This window comes from Mytilus galloprovincialis, chromosome 5, assembly GCF_965363235.1.
Source record: "Mytilus galloprovincialis chromosome 5, xbMytGall1.hap1.1, whole genome shotgun sequence".
Taxonomy (NCBI): Eukaryota; Metazoa; Mollusca; class Bivalvia; order Mytilida; family Mytilidae; genus Mytilus; species Mytilus galloprovincialis.
Window position 1 is genome coordinate 70569412 of NC_134842.1, and position 18879 is coordinate 70588290.

Here is an 18879-nt window from a genome sequence, read left to right on the forward strand (position 1 = left end):
TAGAAACGCCTTTTAATATAGCTCATGGTATGTGGTCCGAATGTGAGTCTACTAAAAGTTCTACGTGGAAAGATCTCAATGCCGACTAGCATATTCGTTTATCTATGGTAGATATTTTAAAAGATAAACGAACCAAATGGTTTAGTGACAACCAGAACGTATTGAGTATTGTTGATAAAAGTAGTATGAAACCTTAATTACAGGGTATTGCTCTTTATTGAAAATTGTTTGACACATAATATATCCATCGATGCAGAATGGGTACCTAGAACTTTTAATGAGAAAACGGATTTCATTAGAAGTATTATTGATTCTGACGATTGGGGTGCTGGTAAACAATTGTTTAAGTATTTACATTTCCTGTGGAGACCCCACGAGATACATGTAGACAGGTTTGCTAATGATGACTATCATAGTTAACGGTATTTTATTCCCGTTATTGGACGGTGAACCCGATTGGTATTGATGCATTCCCTGTGAACTGGAATTGTGTGAACGGTTGGTTTGTACCTCCCGTCTGTTTAGTATCGAAAGTATTTCGTCGCATTAGGCAATTTATGGCACATGGAACAATTGTTATGCCTTTATGAAAATCGGCAAGCTATTGACCGATAGTATGGCCCACTGGTGAAGAGATGTATTGACCTACCCACTAACAATGAATACTATACCCCGGTAAAGGAAATAAATCAGTATTTGGGAATATCGATTTACCTTTTAGGGTGCTGGCCTTGAAAATGGTTTTTGAACATATCAGCTACTAACATGTTTAAGCTTTTAAGTTTGTGGTGGTTTATTTCAGCTATACAGAGGTGGTGGTATAAAATTCATACTTTCTAGATAGTCTGGTTTTTTTTAATTCACGAAAGATGAAGTGTTGAATTGGAAAGGTATAAACTGCCATCCACAAAGGGGTAGATCTTTAACATGTTTAATAAATCTGAAATTAATGTTTTTGTTTGCTGCTTAACACAATTATTTCGATTGTACATATATCTCAAACGAATTAGGATATGCAATACTTAATTTTGTTTTTCATTCGTTAGATACTACTTTTCGTGGATTTCGTGAGTACTGATCAATCACGAAAATAAATGTTAAAAAAACTAGTTTTCTGTTTGACTTTATGCAGACTTCGGCAAAACCAGGAAATTGAAAATACTTATATCCATGAACATGTAAGTTTTCCTGAATTCACGAAAAACTTGTACCCACAGTATCTAATGCTTTCTCATATTTCTGCATTGAAAATAGCAGATTGGTTTTGTAAGTGACCACTTATACAGACTATTAACAATACAAACGTAATAATTTATCATCAACATTGCGTGCTCGTTTGTTGTAAAAATATGGTACACGATTAATCTGCAGAATTTTGTGTTCGCTTGGTATACTTTTTACTGGATTTGTTTAGAGGAAAAGTTCTGTGTATTTAGTATCCCAAAAAAGGGGTTGACAAAACAACACTTTACCAGATATATAACCGGTAACATTAGTGTCCGATAAAGTTCGATCAGCAACAGAAAAGAAGGATTAAACAAAAGATATTTTGTTAAAGATGAATCCGATCTTGTATATACTTAATACTTGGTAAGACACACTGTGATATAGTTTGCTTGTTCAAATCAGGCATTCATTGGTATATGAAAATATAGGCGAGTGACTGTTTTTTACGAAGTCAAACTTATTTACTTTTTGTAATCATGTTTAAATGCAAACATGACTTTGTGACTAAATCGTAGGCAACACTGAAAAAAAACCTTGTTTACAAACACTTGGTTGTCTAAAGTGGGATGTAAACGAACTAAATATAATGCAGCTGCTTCTTATTGAGTTTGAAATCGTGTAAGACATGGGCAAAAAGCAAACAAGACAAGCAACAGTACGTCGATTGGAACTTATCAGTCGTCATCTGGCGAAACAGATATTTCATAATTGTCAACCAACTCGCAGTGATGTCCATAAAATTTTCAAAGGGATGATTTCAACTTTGCATTTTAACTCTGGTTTTAAAACCATATTCAAACCACCATTTCTCTTCAAATTTCCAGTACCAAGTCAGGCATATGGCAGATGGTATCGAATAGTCTGCTTCCTATTATATTGACGTTTGTTTTAGTAGCAGTTCAGTATTTCTATTCCGTTGTTTTCCTCTTATAGTTGATGCGTTTTCCTCGGTTTTCAATTGTGACCTAGATTTATTTCAGTTACTAGTAAATCGATTGATGACTATTGAATAGCGGTATACTATAGTTGCCTTTTTTTTTAATATTTTCATTTTGAGCAGTTACGCACTATCACGACAATCATAAAAGTAAATGCAACCTCTGGGATATTGTATCAACTTGGAGATATATACTCCACATGAAGATGCCGCGAAATCGAGTTACAATTGGGCAAGTGTTTAAATGAATAAAAAGTTTTATTTAATTTCGAGGGCAGTACGTCGACTGAGCATGCATAGACAAATTTTGGAAATACAAAATCCTACATCTATACTTCATATCATAAATATTATTATTGTTTCAGAGAAGTGGAGGCTCAATGAATTCAGTCTCCTCCTTTAGTAGTATAGATATATAGATATGCAGGCGTTGCTATAATGTTGCTACATATAAATGGAACGTTTCTAATTATAGGTAGAAAGGAGTGTTTTTACGGGTTGATTTATGCTCATCTCTTTTGTCGTAAAACGTGTTCTCAACCAACCCGCATCGTCGATTTCAACATACGTGATAGAATAAACGATATCTGTTGTGTTTTTGTTTTTAATTTCAAAGGAAAATAAGAGTCCAACTTTGTCAGAAATTTGGCACTATTCAGTGAGATGACATCATCTACATAGTGGACGGAGAGGTTTGAAGATAATGGTAGCTTCTTTTCAGTCGTCATTAAAAGCTCTTGCATGAAGTCATACTCGTATGAAAAATAAAGTAGTCATTCAAGCTATTCAAGTCTAATTGTAACTAGAATCGTTGCGTTTCAATGTTGTTTTTTTTCAAAATTATTCTTATTTGATGAATTAATGCATTTAAACAATGAACAACGCAATTTAAGCAAGTCAAGTTTAAAACGCGTTTACTGGTTCTTTACTTTAACTCTTTGAAATTTAAATTTCATCAATTAATTCTTTTTTTATTTTTGTCTAAATTTTCAATTTCTTTTTTATGGTTCACATTAGAAAAATAAAAGGTCTTTGCACTACATCAACATTTTTAATGAAGCTACAAATCAAACAATTAGAAAAGTCGAAAGATGTTTATTTCAGTCTGGTAGTTACAATGCAGATTGCAATCTTTTTAGTTTCGCCCCTTTATTTCAAGCAATAGTATGATTCGCGCAGATATTTTTACTTTAATTTATTCAGATTATTAAGAATTTGTGTATTGAATCTTATATTGACCACATACAATGTTTAAATAGGAAGAAATGCTTAAAAGCAGATGGCGGTATTTTCGGGCAACTTTATGAGTTGTTATGATTTGCTGCTTGATTAGAAGTAAGCATAATTTTAGGAAATTCATTATGTCAAAAACTTCTTTTATGGTTATTACAGGGTTTTATTTAGTTTTTTAAGTGATTAGCATTTGCATCAGAAGGAAACATTTGGGTTTTCACACATTTTGTTAACTTATTACTAGAATTTCAGGAAACATGAGCTGTCTATCAAAAACACGCTTTAAATATTTAAAAATGCATTTGATCAATGACTTATAATCTCTCTGCTAAAAGTTTAAATTGTTTGCATATGTGAATTTAGTATATAAAAGTCAAATTATGCCATCAAGCTGAAATCTTAGAAAATATGCACTTATTCGTCCTTGACCTTTGATATTGATTTGACCGAAATTGCACCGTACACGACCGGGCAAAACAGATAGTACTGATGTGTAGCTTTCAAGTGATAAATAATTTAGCCGTGTGTTAGGTGGGTGCTTTAAAAATTTAATTTTATGGTTAAAGTCACTCGCCTAATAGACATCACAGTCAGGAGATTTATATTTCCATATACTTCCAATAGGGAAACCGAACAGACGAAGGCAACATACCCTCTTCTCTATCCAAGGGTAACGTTCCGCTCTCTTCCTCTGGAGTTACGATTGTTATGTGTATGCACTAACACAATTCTTTGATAGTCGGTATATTAACTTAACTTATGTACATGACACTGGATAATGATCATCTAGGGCATATGTTTGAATATTTCAAATATAATCGTGAAAATAAGTATAGATGTAATCAAATTCAGCGATAACCATATAATCAATGTCATATGCTGCTTGAACGTCGAAGGGTAAAAATCAATATCTAAATCTAAAAAAATCATGGTATTTTGAATAACACTAAAAGCTTTTACAAATTCATTTTTAAAATATTTATTCCAGACTACCGCACTCTTGAGAGGTCTACATACAAAACGTAGTATATTTGGTAGTGTATTGATAGGGAAAAATTGAGACAAATAGGTTTATAGTCTTGTTAAATTTATTCAAATGAAGAAGGTCTTAGTTTACGTCTTTTGCAAAATAGGCAATTTTATCGCAGACTATTTGGTATGGGTTTTTGTTCATTGTTAAAGGTTGTATTGTGATCTGTTGTTTTTAACTCTGTCATTTTGGTTTCTTTTGGAGGGTTGTCGTATTGGCAATCATACCACATCTTCACCTTTTATGTTATTGTATCTAAATGGGCTTTTTTACTTGTATGCTAATCACTTTTTGCACTTAGAACGCCGAAAATTATCGTTTTCGCTTGCGACGTTTTCTGATCCTCGTGTTTAAACGATTATAAACAGAGGTGTGGTATTATTGGTGGTTGCTCTTCCAGATCCAATGAAATCAATGTTATTAACCTAAAAATAATCAATGATAATCGTAGATCATTTAGTACAGGAGAAAATTAGGAATTTGTCATTCACATGGAAACATTTTTTTAGATGAATGATAAGATTGCGGCCAACTTGCTTGACACAGACGAAGAAATTTAATTTGCATTTGGTCACTTTCTAAATTATTCGTCCTTCAACCGACCTCTGTATTTGTCTGTAGACTATCGATCATGTGTTTTTTCGTTTATTGCTTGTATATAAATCAGGCCGTTCTTTTTCTTTCGAATTGTTCTACATTTGATATTTCGAGGTCTATCATAGATTTCTATGCAGTATTAGTTTGGTCATTGTTCAAGGTCGTATAGTTGTTAAATGCTACGTCATTTGGTCTTCGTTGGAGGATGCCTAATAGGGTCCTAATATCATAATTACAGAAAGGAACACATAATCATGATAATAGTACAGAAACAAAAAAAAAACAACAATGTGTCCCAAGTACACGGACGCACCATCCGCAATATCATTTTCTATGTTCAGTGGACTGTGAAAATGATATAAAATCTCTAATTTTTGATATGAGCGTCTCTGATGAGTCTTTTGTAGACGAAACGCGCGTCTGGCGTACTAAATTATAATCCTGGTATAACTATTTCAAGTTGATCAGACTTCAACTTTATCAAAAACTATCTCGACCAAAAGATTTAACCTGACGTGGGACGAACGGCCGGACGGACAGACGATGGAACGGCGGACACATAGACCAGAAAACACAATGCCCATTAATTTTGCATAAAAACTGCAAGGGTTAATACAATGATACACAGCCTCAGCTCGTCATAGAATATTGTACTGAGGTTACCACAAAAGACTTTGTGATATGTATCTAAATAATTATCAGTTGATGAAATTGTGACTGGTTTCCTTAATCTTTAGTTCTTGGAAACCAATGGATAATTTTTCATACAAACCACTAACAAAAATGAAAATGCAAGTCTTTGAATTGATATGTATTCTAATTGTTTGATATAACATGTTTAATAAAAAAAAAACAAAGAAGTAAAATCACAAAAATACTGAACTTAGAGGAAATTCAATTCGAAAAGTCCATAATCACATGGCAAAATCAAATAACAAAACGCATCAAAAACGAATGGACAAGAACTGCCATATTCCTGACTTAGTACAGACATTTTCAATTGTAGAAAATGGTGGATTAAACCTGGTTTTATAGCGCTAACCTTCTCACTTTGATGACAGTCTCATCAAATTCCGTTATATTTGAGTTGATGTGTTAACTAAACAGACTCAATAAATAAAATAGTCAAAATATGGGTACTTCAGTCATCATCGTAAAACAATTTTAAAAGGAACAATTTAACAGAACACAAAAACATCTATCTACAAACACATTCATTGATTTGTGTCTCTGACGTCAGAAAATTTTATACGTCACATAAATTTGGCGTTTTTGTGCATACAAACAATTTTAAAATTTACATAGGCAATGTTAGCATATAAGGTTAAAAATCAAAAGTATGTAAGAATAAATTTAAGAAATAGACCGAGATTAAAAATAGTCCAAAAGTTATATATAGAATTTTTAAGAATCCACAAATAGTTAATTCCACTACGCAATTAATATAGAGGAAATGGAGCTGATTACGCTATCTTAATTTTCAATCTAATACAAGAAAGTCAGATAAATATAACTGTTACTGTAAAATCATATACTAGATGATTGCAAAAACACATCGAATAAGGCAAAATAGTAATGAATATTGCAACGCTCTTCAACTTTGTACTTGTTTGGCTTTATAACTGTTTTGATCTGAGCGTCATCGATGAGTCTTATGTAGACGAAACGCGCGTCTGGTGTATACAATTATAATCCTGGTACCTTTGATAACTATTTACTAGCAAAAACTGAAACACAAAAACAGTACACATTTTGAAAAAAGAGATCAACTCAAAAGTGTTTTCAGAACAGGACATATTTTTCAGGGTTCAAATGTTATTTGCAGCAAACATAAATTTAAAGAGTTCAACCAACACATATCTAAAGTATAATCGATGTCGGTTAGTCAATTTGTCATGTTATAAATTAAATAATAATAATAATCATCCTTTTTTTTAATTACCAATTTATGTTATAGTTTTCAGCACTTGACAGTTATTCAATTGTAAAAACATTAACAGGACATTAAAATTTTGAATAATGATGGTTGCATTGTCAACAAGACGAGAAAAAGTAACTACTAATCGGAGTATTAGTACAACAAAGGACCCGACCAGGAGGAAGAATGGGAATATGATTGGCAATGGTCAAATTATGTTAAACATGTGCATGAGTTTTGCCTTGTGTGGACTACATACAGACCCTTCAACAGTTGTTCTTTAATAAGATGTGCATTTGTATATTTATAAAGCAAATTCCTCCTGGTCGACCCACTCTTCAAACCTACGTTATAATTTTAATCCTACGGATGGACTTTGATATTTGGTCATTAGTAAAAATACTAGGGAAGAGGGGCGACAGTTTGGTTGTCCGGGATGTATAAATACGCAGCAACGTTCGATTGGAATGAGGAACGAATACGCCTAGTTACATAAGATAATATTGCAAAGGGTGACTGAGGAACATTTCAACTCTGACTATTTTTAGTTATTGTAAAGTTTTATAAAGCATAACAATTCTAAATTTGTCTAATGAAACCCTTACAGAAATTACAGTTCATTTACGGGCAATTGGCAATTCTTTAGGGAGACCGGCACTATGAATCCTCATACGGAATCAGGCGAATTCAGACGAGTTCCACGTGTATCAATGGTATCATAGCCTCTAGCACTCTATATCATGCATTTGTAACTTCCTATTTGGCCAAGTTGAAAGATAATTAATTTGTCTGACTTCATAACTCATTTGTCCGAACACTTATAACTCTAAAAATTTTCTATTTTATCGACATTCACAAATGTATAAATCTAAGAAATTAACAAATACACCATCAGAGAAACTCACATAACAAAATCGATATCTCTAATTAATGAGGTTCAGCAATTCGATGATTTTTTTCAACATTAGTTATTAAATTAAGTAAGCTTTTTAAAAGTAATATCACATGACAAATAAAATACTTTAGTTGACGTCACCGTGGTGTAACTAGCCACTCATTCAAGACAACTAAATCTTCGACTAACTCTGTTCTGTGTTCCTTTCTCGTATGCAACGACTTCAATTTCTGTTGATTTACAAAATGTCAACGTAACTACAATTTCTCGGTCGGTTCCTTTCATTGTATCTGGAATATCTAGATTTAGAATTCCAAGCTCTCTAACATTCACCCCAATGGTAAATAAAGGATCTGCCTCCGATGAACAGAATACCCCGATTGTAGCTTTTTTGTAGCTAGCTGTTGTTGGACCAAATGTGGAATCAAATTTACTTTTCCCTATAAAGATAGGATCCCCTTTTCGAACAAGCGTTTTGAAGACATGTGTTGACATTGTTTGACCATCATAATTTTGCAAACTGGCATATGGTTGTTCATTGTTATACGGTACATTGCAGGCGATTCCATATGTACGCGGGCAAATACGTTCCTGGATCCATTCCCGATTATTTCCAAATATTACGGCACCTTTTACAACTGATAAAACTGCATCATCGGGGCAAATAACTAACATATTTGAAAGTTTTTTTTTAACTTTCTGACGAAGTAACGAGCAATCCGAAAACCCACCTACCATAAGAACAGTTTTAACATTTGTTAAACCTGGCTCTTCTAAAAGTTTACAAACGTGATCGGCAATATTATTTGTTGTCTCTTCAAAAAGTGTAACCATTACTTTTGTTGGAACCTTAATTTTGTCCTTCACTTGTTTAATATCCATCGCAGATTCGAATTTTGTATGATTTAATTCCTCATAAACATCAAATAAACTTCGCGGAATGGTTAGGAACTCATTTTGTCTTTCATTGTCTTCACCGACTGTTCTTTTCTTTGCTTCAAAATGCCTTTTCAGATCATGAAATTCGCTGATATAATTCTTCACAAAATTACTCCAAACTGGTTTTCCAAATATGCCCTCCATGAATTTCAAAAAAGCCTTATCAATCATCGTACCTCCTAATGGCCCTCCTGAAGGTTGATGGAGCTCTCTCAGTTTACCTTTTTCTATTACCTGATAGGTTGCAATGTCTACCGTTCCACCTACAAAATGGTGTGATCATCCGTCAGTTGGTATAGAACGCCACAGCTGCCTTATGGTGACGATAATCATATCATTAGGGTTAAGATATTACACGAAGAATTTTTGATACAAATGACGTGACTCTGTTCTTATGCATTCCGTCATTGTGTTTTTGTTCTATGATAACTTTTGTATTCTTGTCTTTCATGTTTGCTAATGTGCTTTGTTGATATGATTTGTTGTGTTTCTTTGATACATATGACTTGGCTCTGTATTTATACATCCCGGTATTGAGTTATTGTTCTATGATAATATTTGTATTCTTGACTTTGATTTTTGCTAATGTGCTTTGCCTATATGCCTTTTTGTGTTTCCTGATACATATGACGTGGCTCTGTAATTTTACTTTACGTTATTATGTTATTGGGCTTTGGTAAATTTTTGTATTCTTGTCTTTCATTTTTGCTAATGCGCTTCATCTAAATGCATTTTTGTGCTTCTTTGTAACATATTTCTTATAATTGTATACAAATTTATCGATATAAGAAAGTGACATGCCACAATAGTATAGTGAAGTGACAAAATAGTATGAAAAAGTTGCTCTATGTTATATTTTAATATATCTTTATAATATAACATGTATAGATTTAAGATGTGGTATGAGTGCCAATGAGACAATTCTCTATCCATGAAGTGAGTAAGTATCTTTATGATATAGCAATATCGCATAATAGTATAGTAAAATGACAGAATAGCATTTATAACAAGATGTGTTCATAGTCTAACAGAATGTCTTCATGACAAAATAGACCGGAAAGGTATCTCCATGTTGTATCAAAACTTATATAAAGTTATCTTAGTGATATAACAAATTGCCAGAGTATCAAAATCAAATGTCGTTATAGTTTTAAAAATGTTTTTTGTTACATCTCAACCCTTTATAATATGATTATCGGTGTCATAAGGCAGCTGTTGTGTTCCATAATTTTAGACAGTCATGTTTATAAATGTATCACAAAAGGGTGTTGCAAGTACTAAAACATGTGACATATGACCGCAGATTAACTGATGGGTTTGATTTTACTGGTTAATCTAGATAGTTTTCAATACAACAAAGCCAGTGAAATCTCATAAGCATTTTTATATTGTAAAATTGAACATTTATTAGATAACCGAAAGTAATTTAAGACATCATGCATGCCAACTGTATATTCACTCAAAATACAAACTTTATCAGTTGTAGGAATATACTTAATCAGAATTATATTATGATATCAGAACACGTAGTTAAGTTGGTGAAAGCACAGATAAATGCTAGTATATATATATATATATACATGAAAAAATTCACACACCTAATTAAATGGGCATTTAAAAAGTCAGAATGTGAATATATATGTTCAAACTCTTTTAGGTCATTTTTCAGTAGCAATAAACAAAAAAACTATGTCAATTGGACATGCTTTGATACTATATCTGCCCTTGAATTTTTACTAGATAACATTTTTGTTCGCTTTGGGGATTCCGTATATCGTCAGATTATCGGAATTCCAATGGGGACTAACTGTGCACCACTTATTGCGGACCTGTTTTTGTATTGCTATGAGTTACAATTTATGACAAAAATAAGCAAAGACCCATCGAAACATCATCTGATAAACAAATTTAATAATGCTTTTAGATATTTGGATGATATTTTGGCTCTCAATAATGACGACTTCAGTATGTATATTAAAGAAATTTATCCTGTTGAACTTACTTTAAATAAAGCTAATACTAACAATGACCACTGCCCTTTCCTCGATCTTGATATCTATATCACTAACGGAAAGCTGAATACTAAAATTTATGATAAAAGAGATGATTTTTTCATTTCCTATCGTTAATTATCCATTTTTAGATGGTGACGTTCCCTTGTCACCATCTTTCAGTGTTTATATATCTCAACTTGTACGATTCGCTCGTGTATATAACAATGTTTTAGATTTTAACGAGAGAAATTTATGTATTACTGAAAAATTATTACACCAGGGTTTTCGATATCACAAACTAGTCAAAACATTTACTGAATTTTATCATCGGTATAGGACATCATTCGTAAATATAGCTCAACATGCAGACTTTTTATACGGTCAGGTATTTCACATCCAATTTGTTATGGAAATATTCTTTATAAAGCACAAAGGTGTCAGTATTCACCTCAAAAACTAACAAAACCTTTGAATAGACTTATGAAGAAGGGATATAGTTACGATACTGTTGTCAGGTCATTAAAGATTGCATATTTTGGCGTTAATATTGATTCATTTGTAGGGTCTTTGCATCGGAACTAAACGCATTAATTCAAAAACCAGTTGTTGGCATGACACGGGTTATGTTCTTCTCATATATGTTATGATGGTATGATACTAAACCCCTAACAGGAAGGATTGTGCCTGATGTTCATATGATGAAATCATAATCTTTCAGTCAGTTTAATTGAAGTCTGGAGCTGGCATGTCAGTTAACTGCTAGTAATCTGTTGTTATTTATGTATTATTGTCATTTTGTTTATTTTCTTTGGTTACATCTTCTGACATCAGACTCGGACTTCTCTTGAACTGAATTTTAATGTGCGTATTGTTATGCGTTTACTTTTCTACATTGGCTAGAGGTATAGGGGGAGGGTTGAGATCTCACAAACATGTTTAACCCCGCCGCATTTTTGCGCCTGTCCCAAGTCAGGAGCCTCTGGCCTTTGTAAGTCTTGTATTATTTTAATTTTAGTTTCTTGTGTACAATTTGGAAATTAGTATGGCGTTCATTATCACTGAACTAGTATATATTTGTTTAGGGGCCAGTTGAAGGACGCCTCCGGGTGCGGGAATTTCTCGCTACATTGAAGACCTGTTGGTGACCTTCTGCTGTGGTTTTTTTCTATGGTCGGGTTGTTGTCTCTTTGGCACATTCCCCATTTCCATTCTCAATTTGATGTCATATGATAAATGTGGTTTAAATATACTCTCCTCATACGCATCATTTTTTAAGTGACATGAATGTAATAAGGAATTAACGTTACTACAAACTAAATCTGAATGTATAAGCTTACTAACTTGAATTCAGGTCAATAGCCTGATCCAACTTAACTGGCATTTACGTTAATCGGTTATGCCTAACTAACCTCCACAATCCAGAACTAAGAACGATTCTCCAGGTTTAAATACAGACATTTCTTCATTACTTTGGTAAGTAACTTCGTTGCAAAACAATGCCGCTGCTTCAGGTTCATATGCCACATACAAGTGCGTATCAGAGATACCCGCCTACAATACGAATTAATGTGTATTAATTTTTTTCTTTTTAATCCTCCCCCCTCTCAATATACGCAACCCTCGTCGGATTTTTTCAAAGTTATTATAAATATTTAGATTGACAATATTTTAAAGAAGTTTAATCGCATAGTTATTGAAGGTGTAATATTATTAGCTTTTGTTATTTCTTATATACATGATCATACATATTCAGCAGGCACTTTGAAGACACACTGTAGTTCACACATTTCATATGGGATACTAGTTTCCTATCAAAAATTGGTACTATCCTCAACTTCATGGGGTCGACTTTTTTTTTTTTTAGCTCGCCTGGCCAAAAAGGACCGAGTCAGATTTTCTCATCACTTGGCGTCCGTCTTTCGTCGTCGTCCGTTTACAAAAAAATACCCTCTGAATCAAATAGGCCAAATGAAAGCCTCCAATGGTATATAGTTTTACAAAATGGAATTTTTTGAGAACATAAAACCAAACCATCCCACTATGGCAATTCGACAAGTGTAGTAGCGGGAGATTGGAATGTTGTTCAAGATTATAACATGGACAAATTACATAATAGAGGTGAAAATAACCCACGTTAAAAGCCAAGCTTAAGATTCATGAGGTAATGCATAAACTAGATTTATTAGATATATGGCGCCTGTAACACCCTTTTGATAAAAGGTACTCATGGCGGGATCCAAATCATAAACAAAGTCGTTTGGGCTACTTCGTGACAACCTCTGATATAGAAGTATTTGTAATTTTATCAGACGGAGGGATTAGTCATAGATCGGATCATTCTCCTGTATTGATTAATTTAAGGTTTTCTGGTCAAATAAGAGGGAATGGTACATGGATATGTAAAAACAGTCTTTTGAGGGAAACAGAATTTATTGAGAAAGTAAAAGGAGGCATCAAAACTCTCATTGACGAATATGAGTCTGATCCATCTATCGATATTGATACAGAGGATAAACTGCTAAATATAAGCTATCATCTTTTATGGATATGATCAAGATGAAAGTCCGCGGATCTGCAATCTCATTTTAGTTTTTTCCAGAGGAAGGAAGGAAATAAAAAAAGAAAAAGAATTTCTATATAAATTTATTAATAGATAAAAAAAAATGGAGAATAAATTACAATCAGAATACCAAGAAAGGGGTGGAATATAACCCAAATTGAAAATATTGAGTGAAAAAAGAAGTAACTATATAACTTATATTGGAGGACCAGATTGAGATAACAGATCCCAGTATATTAGAAATGAACAAGACCAGTTTTATAAAACAAATGTATACTAGTCCTTATCCATTGTTACTTGAAATTCACAGGGACACATTTCTTCAACATGATAATCCTTTTATTACAAAACATAATGAGGAAGAGGTGTGTTCCTGGAAGGGACCTTTAACAATGCAGGAATGTTTGTCTTCTCTTAAACATATGAAGAATTCTAAATCACCTGGTATAGATGAATTCACTGTTGAGAATATGAAAATTTTTCTATCACTCAAAGACAGGGACTCATTACTTGTATACCAAAGGAGGGTTATTAAAAATTTTATCTGAAGAACTGTTATATGTAGACTACAAGATAGCGACAGCAAGACTAGCAAATAGACTAAAAAGGTGCTGGTATTTATAAACACAAAAAGGGTTTCTTAAAGGTATGTATATATATATAGTAGAATTTACAAGATTTATTTATGATCTGATTGAAAAGATGGAGGAAGATGACATTCCTGGACTTTTACTTTTAGTTGATTTTGAAAAGCCTTCGAAACCGTCGACTGGTCTTTTATATTAGAGGCTTGACAGTTTTATGACTTTGACCATACATTTATAGCTTGTATAAGTTGGATTAAGGTTCCACTAAAGTCGAAATATAGGAACTTTTTTCAACCAATAACGAATAAAGTCCTTAACTATGGGAACATTTGTTCATTTAAACATACTTAACATATACACACTGTGTTAATTGTAAATACACTTGAAATTGTTTCGTTATGGCCAAACCTGTTCTAAAGACTTCGGGTGAGCACTAAATTTTCAGAAAAATGGAGGCCTGCGAGACGACTTCATTAGTTTTAAAAATTGGTATAGACGAATACTGTTACATGTAATACAGTGCAAGCTAATGTTGATTTGTTACATTCATATGTTTCTATGGAACATGTGGAATATATGTCCAATTTCTGTATTGTATCTTAGATATTCGTTCACCTAGATACATGAAATTAACTGAAACTCGAAAATCAATACATATTCTGAAAAATCAATATTTTTGAATATTATAAGAGATACAGATGAACTGTAAACAGCAAAATTGTAGAGCAAAGTAAGATCTACAAATAATTCAAATGACCCGTTGATGAGTTATTGCCCTTCAAAGTGAATTTTCAACAATGGTTTGGTAATTTCTTGTAATCTTTTACGAAAATTTTCTCCTCTGAAACTACTGAGACAAATTTTACCAAGTTTGGCAACAATTATCATTAAGGTATCTAGTAAAAACATGTATCAGATTACCCCGCCTATCAACCAGCATGACTAACATGGCTAAAAATAGAACATAGTCTGGAGTAAAATGCAAGTTATGTGTATTATTTTTTGAACTGTTATAAATAGAGAAAATCTGAAGGAAAAGATAGACAAATTCTTATAGGAGTTATTGACCATACATGTAAATGACAAATTTTACGAATTTTTTTTAATTTTATGTTTGCCTATTATCATAAAACTATGATATGTATAGAGAAAGCTCTTTTCTGTTATGCCTCATATGATTTGAATTATGATAGATAAATAAAAACTCTAAATAAAAAATCAGCAAAGCATAAGTTAAAGAAACTAAACAGACAAAATCAGTAATACAAGATCAGCAAAAAAGAGGTTTTTGACATGAAGTATTTGCTAGTCTACAATGCTGGAGAGTGTGCTTTGTATGATATGCCTTTATAAAAAGGTGAGCGACACAGGCTATCTAGAGCCTCTAGATTCGGTTTTTCTTCGAATTTTGGTATTTCCCGTCTTTTTGTTTTCGTGACTTCAGATGTGAAATTTGTATTATGAGTCAAAAATTTATAACTGTTTTTGTCAGGTTCTAAAATCACACCATTTCTGTCTAAATGTATTGCGAGTCTCAACTTTATCAGATATGCATTTTTTATATGGATAAGAATGTTTTTTTGAATAGCAAGAAATACCTAAGTTTTCGTGAAATAACCTACCTCTAATGCTGCCAATCTCATAAATTCCTTTGCCTTATCTGTCCAAATTGCAGGAACTGTCAGAACCCAGGAAATGTACTGCATAGGAGGTGACTGTATTCTTTCTTTCAATACATTGAGAAAGTTATTCATCAAAAATTTGAGGGATTCTGAGAATACTTTCATTGCTGTCATGCTTTTACCACATGCATCTTTCAACATGAGTTTACTTGAAATTTTCTTGCTGCCAGTTCCAGGTATCTGGATGAAATATCATATATTTCCACATAATTTTCTTAATTTACTTTCGCGATTAAAGTAAGTTAACATTCAACTAACAGAATATTTATCAGCTATAAAAGTCAGAAGTAGCGAAATGAATTCCAATGATACAACTATCCCCTATGCGCCAAATGACATACGACCTTTTACAATAACTTGAAACTTTAAAAAAAAAAATGCATTTGTGAACGAATAGCACGGTTTGTTTCTTATATAGCCTGTATGTTTAGAACCTATATGACAAGTGTTTGGTAACATTATGAATATTAAGTATCAAATAATGTTTAAACTAAATAAATTACTAAGAACATCCAAAAGAAAACTGGATGATTACCCACTGGGTGAAGATTGTCATCATTCATTTCCATCAGTATACCATACAACAGTTGAACCCATGCTTAAAAGAGCCTTTCTTTGCCTTTGGGGTATATGATTGTCATCATTCAATGATTTTTACTATATAACAGGTTAAACCCATGCTCAAGTAGTTGTTTGACTGTAGGGTATAACATTGTCATCACACTTCAACTTGCACCATACGACATTTAAACCAATACTTAAGAGAGTCCTTGTTTGACTGTAAGATTGTGATTATCATTGATTTCTATCACACCACAGTTCAATCGATGCATAAAAAGAGACCTTGTTTGACTGTGGTGTATAAGATTGTCATCATTCAATGATTTCTACCATACAACAATTGAACCGATACTTGAGAGAGCCTTTGTTTGAGTGCGAGGTATACGATTGTCACCATGTATTGATTTCTACCATACGACAGTTGAACCAATGTTTAAAAGAGCCCTTGTTAGACTGTGGGGTATACGATTTTCATCATGCATTGAATTCTACCATACGACAGTTGAACCGATACGTAAGAGAACACATGGCCGACTATAGGTAATAAGATTGTCATCATTAATTTTATTGAGTTCTACCATATACAGCAGATAAACCGATGCTTAAGAGAGCTCATGGTTGACTGTAGGGTATATGATTGTTTCAAATACCGAAGTGCTGGCTTAGGGAATTGTGCATTGTCTCAAACTAAGGTTTCGATCCATCAATTTTCAATTCTACAGTTAAGCCTTCTGGGTGTTTTGCGGTTATACAGAAGACTCGTTTACATTTTGCCTTAAAATAGATAAAATAAAATATCGTAAAATACAACTTACAGAATAATTTTCAGCTAAACCATCATCATTACTGAATAAAGACATTTTGAAATTGCTAAAATATTTCCATCCGCCACCGTTATCTTCCGCTAATAATTCGGCATACTTGTTTTCAGCTTCATATCCAAAACAGCGAAACTTTTCTTCTTTGTCAAAAAGAATGCACGTAGGGACCTTTGGTGTAATCAATCCATCACCTGATTTCCATCCACTGTGCGTTTGTATATCTAGATGATCATTTTTATATTTATCTCGAAGGGAAAATGCCCATCCTGAATAAGTGGTACCAAAATCAATGGCGACAACAACTACGTCATCGTCTTGATCAAACATGTCTGCCATTTTACCGATCTCTTATATATGTAGATCGTATCATGCTAGATCATCTATTAAATCTACAAGGGTTTGTCCTGCCTCATAATTTCTATAAGAGAAGACAGAAGAATACATTATGCTTGAAAAGTAGTCAATTAATCGGATGTTTAATTAAAACACTAGCTACATAGCCAGAAATTAGTAGTGTTTTTCTAATTTTACGTATAATATTCAAATAAGCAAAGTGGCGTTGATTTTTGAGGCCCCTCATGGGGGGTCCTAGTAATCACATAATCATCATTTTTTTGCCAATATAATCACATAATCATTAAATATTTGCTTATCTTTAGTAATCAAATAATCATAAACTAAAAATACAGTCCTAGGTAATCAAATAATCATGAAATATTTGGCTTAATAATCAAATAATCATTAAAAAAAACGGCCAAGTAATCACATAATCAAAAACCCCATGAGGGCCCTCATTTTTGGATATGAAAGAGGAAGAGTTTAAGATATAATAAAATAAGAAGATGCGGTACGATTGGTAGTGAGACAACTATCCACCTGAGACCAAATGGCAAAGATTTATGTGTTAGTCAGCAGCAGGTCACCGTATGGAGCAACAACGAGCAAACCCCATACCGCAAAGTAAGCTTTAAAAGGCATCAACATGACAAAATGTAAAACAATTCAAAAGAGTAGCTAACGACCTGATGTATGTATGGGGAGGTTTGATCACTCAAAAACAATTTTACTATTGCAGCAGCAGACAAAATATTTATAAGATAAACATGACAAACTACTAGACTTAAGTATAAATAAAAAGTTTTCATAATTTCTCAGTAAATCAGGTTAGGGCTATTCATCTTTTTAAAAAATTGCTGCTTTTTTTATAAATATGATCCATCATAACATAGCCTTGGGTTGTTTTCTGCTCTTTGGTTGTAGTGTTGTCTCTTTGGCATGCATGTTCCCCGTTTCTATTCTCAACTTTATTAAGTAAATTATTTACTTTCGGTTTACGTGTGGTCTAGAGGGACAAATATCTGAGGATCTGTTAAATATAAATAACATTACAAAATCATGTTACCATGTTAACGGTTGTCAAAACAAATATTTCAGTACCATTTAGTCAATTTGTGTCACTAATTATGATACACAAACGGTATGAATTGGGACGTACAAACATGCAAACTTTTCTATGACGATCCAGGAAGTTTATTGAACATGTTGAAGACAACAATTAAGGTGCATGTACATTTATAACCCAATTTGATTTGTTAGTTCGCGCATTATATTTGATATAACATATTTCAGTGGCTGTATTTCAAGATGAATTAAAAAGAGATTACTCGTTATCAGGACGCGTACGATTACCACAATTCTTTTTTTTTTAAAGGGGGGGGGCGGGGGGGGGGAATTTTTTAATTTTTTCGTTTTCTTTTTCTCTGCAATTACTAAAACTTTCGAATTTTTGATATTCACATAAGCACAACTGACGAAAAATGTATCTTAGATAACCCGACATCGCCATTTTAAATTGGGTACTATCGTTAAAATTTTATTTCATTTGACCCATTTCAGGC

At 32.9% G+C, this 18879-nt stretch overlaps 1 protein-coding gene across 2 annotated transcripts; it reads right to left on the reverse strand.

Moving 5' to 3' along the window:
* Window positions 1-5936: 5936 nt before the first annotated feature.
* On the reverse strand, window positions 5937-18517 carry LOC143076325 (heat shock 70 kDa protein 12B-like). Of its 2 annotated transcripts, none has more exons than XM_076252046.1 (5): window positions 18477-18517; window positions 16976-17399; window positions 15540-15779; window positions 12180-12321; window positions 5937-9039 (listed from the first exon to the last, which is right to left on the reverse strand). In XM_076252046.1, the coding sequence occupies exons 2-5, from the start codon at window positions 17315-17317 to the stop codon at window positions 7997-7999; spliced, it is 1767 nt and encodes a 588-aa protein (XP_076108161.1). In that variant the 5' UTR covers window positions 17318-17399; window positions 18477-18517; the 3' UTR covers window positions 5937-7996. The 2 variants fall into 2 exon arrangements, with proteins under 2 accessions (XP_076108161.1, XP_076108160.1); XM_076252045.1 differs by having other exon boundaries at window positions 18384-18500.
* Between the last annotated feature and the right edge of the window lie 362 nt (window positions 18518-18879).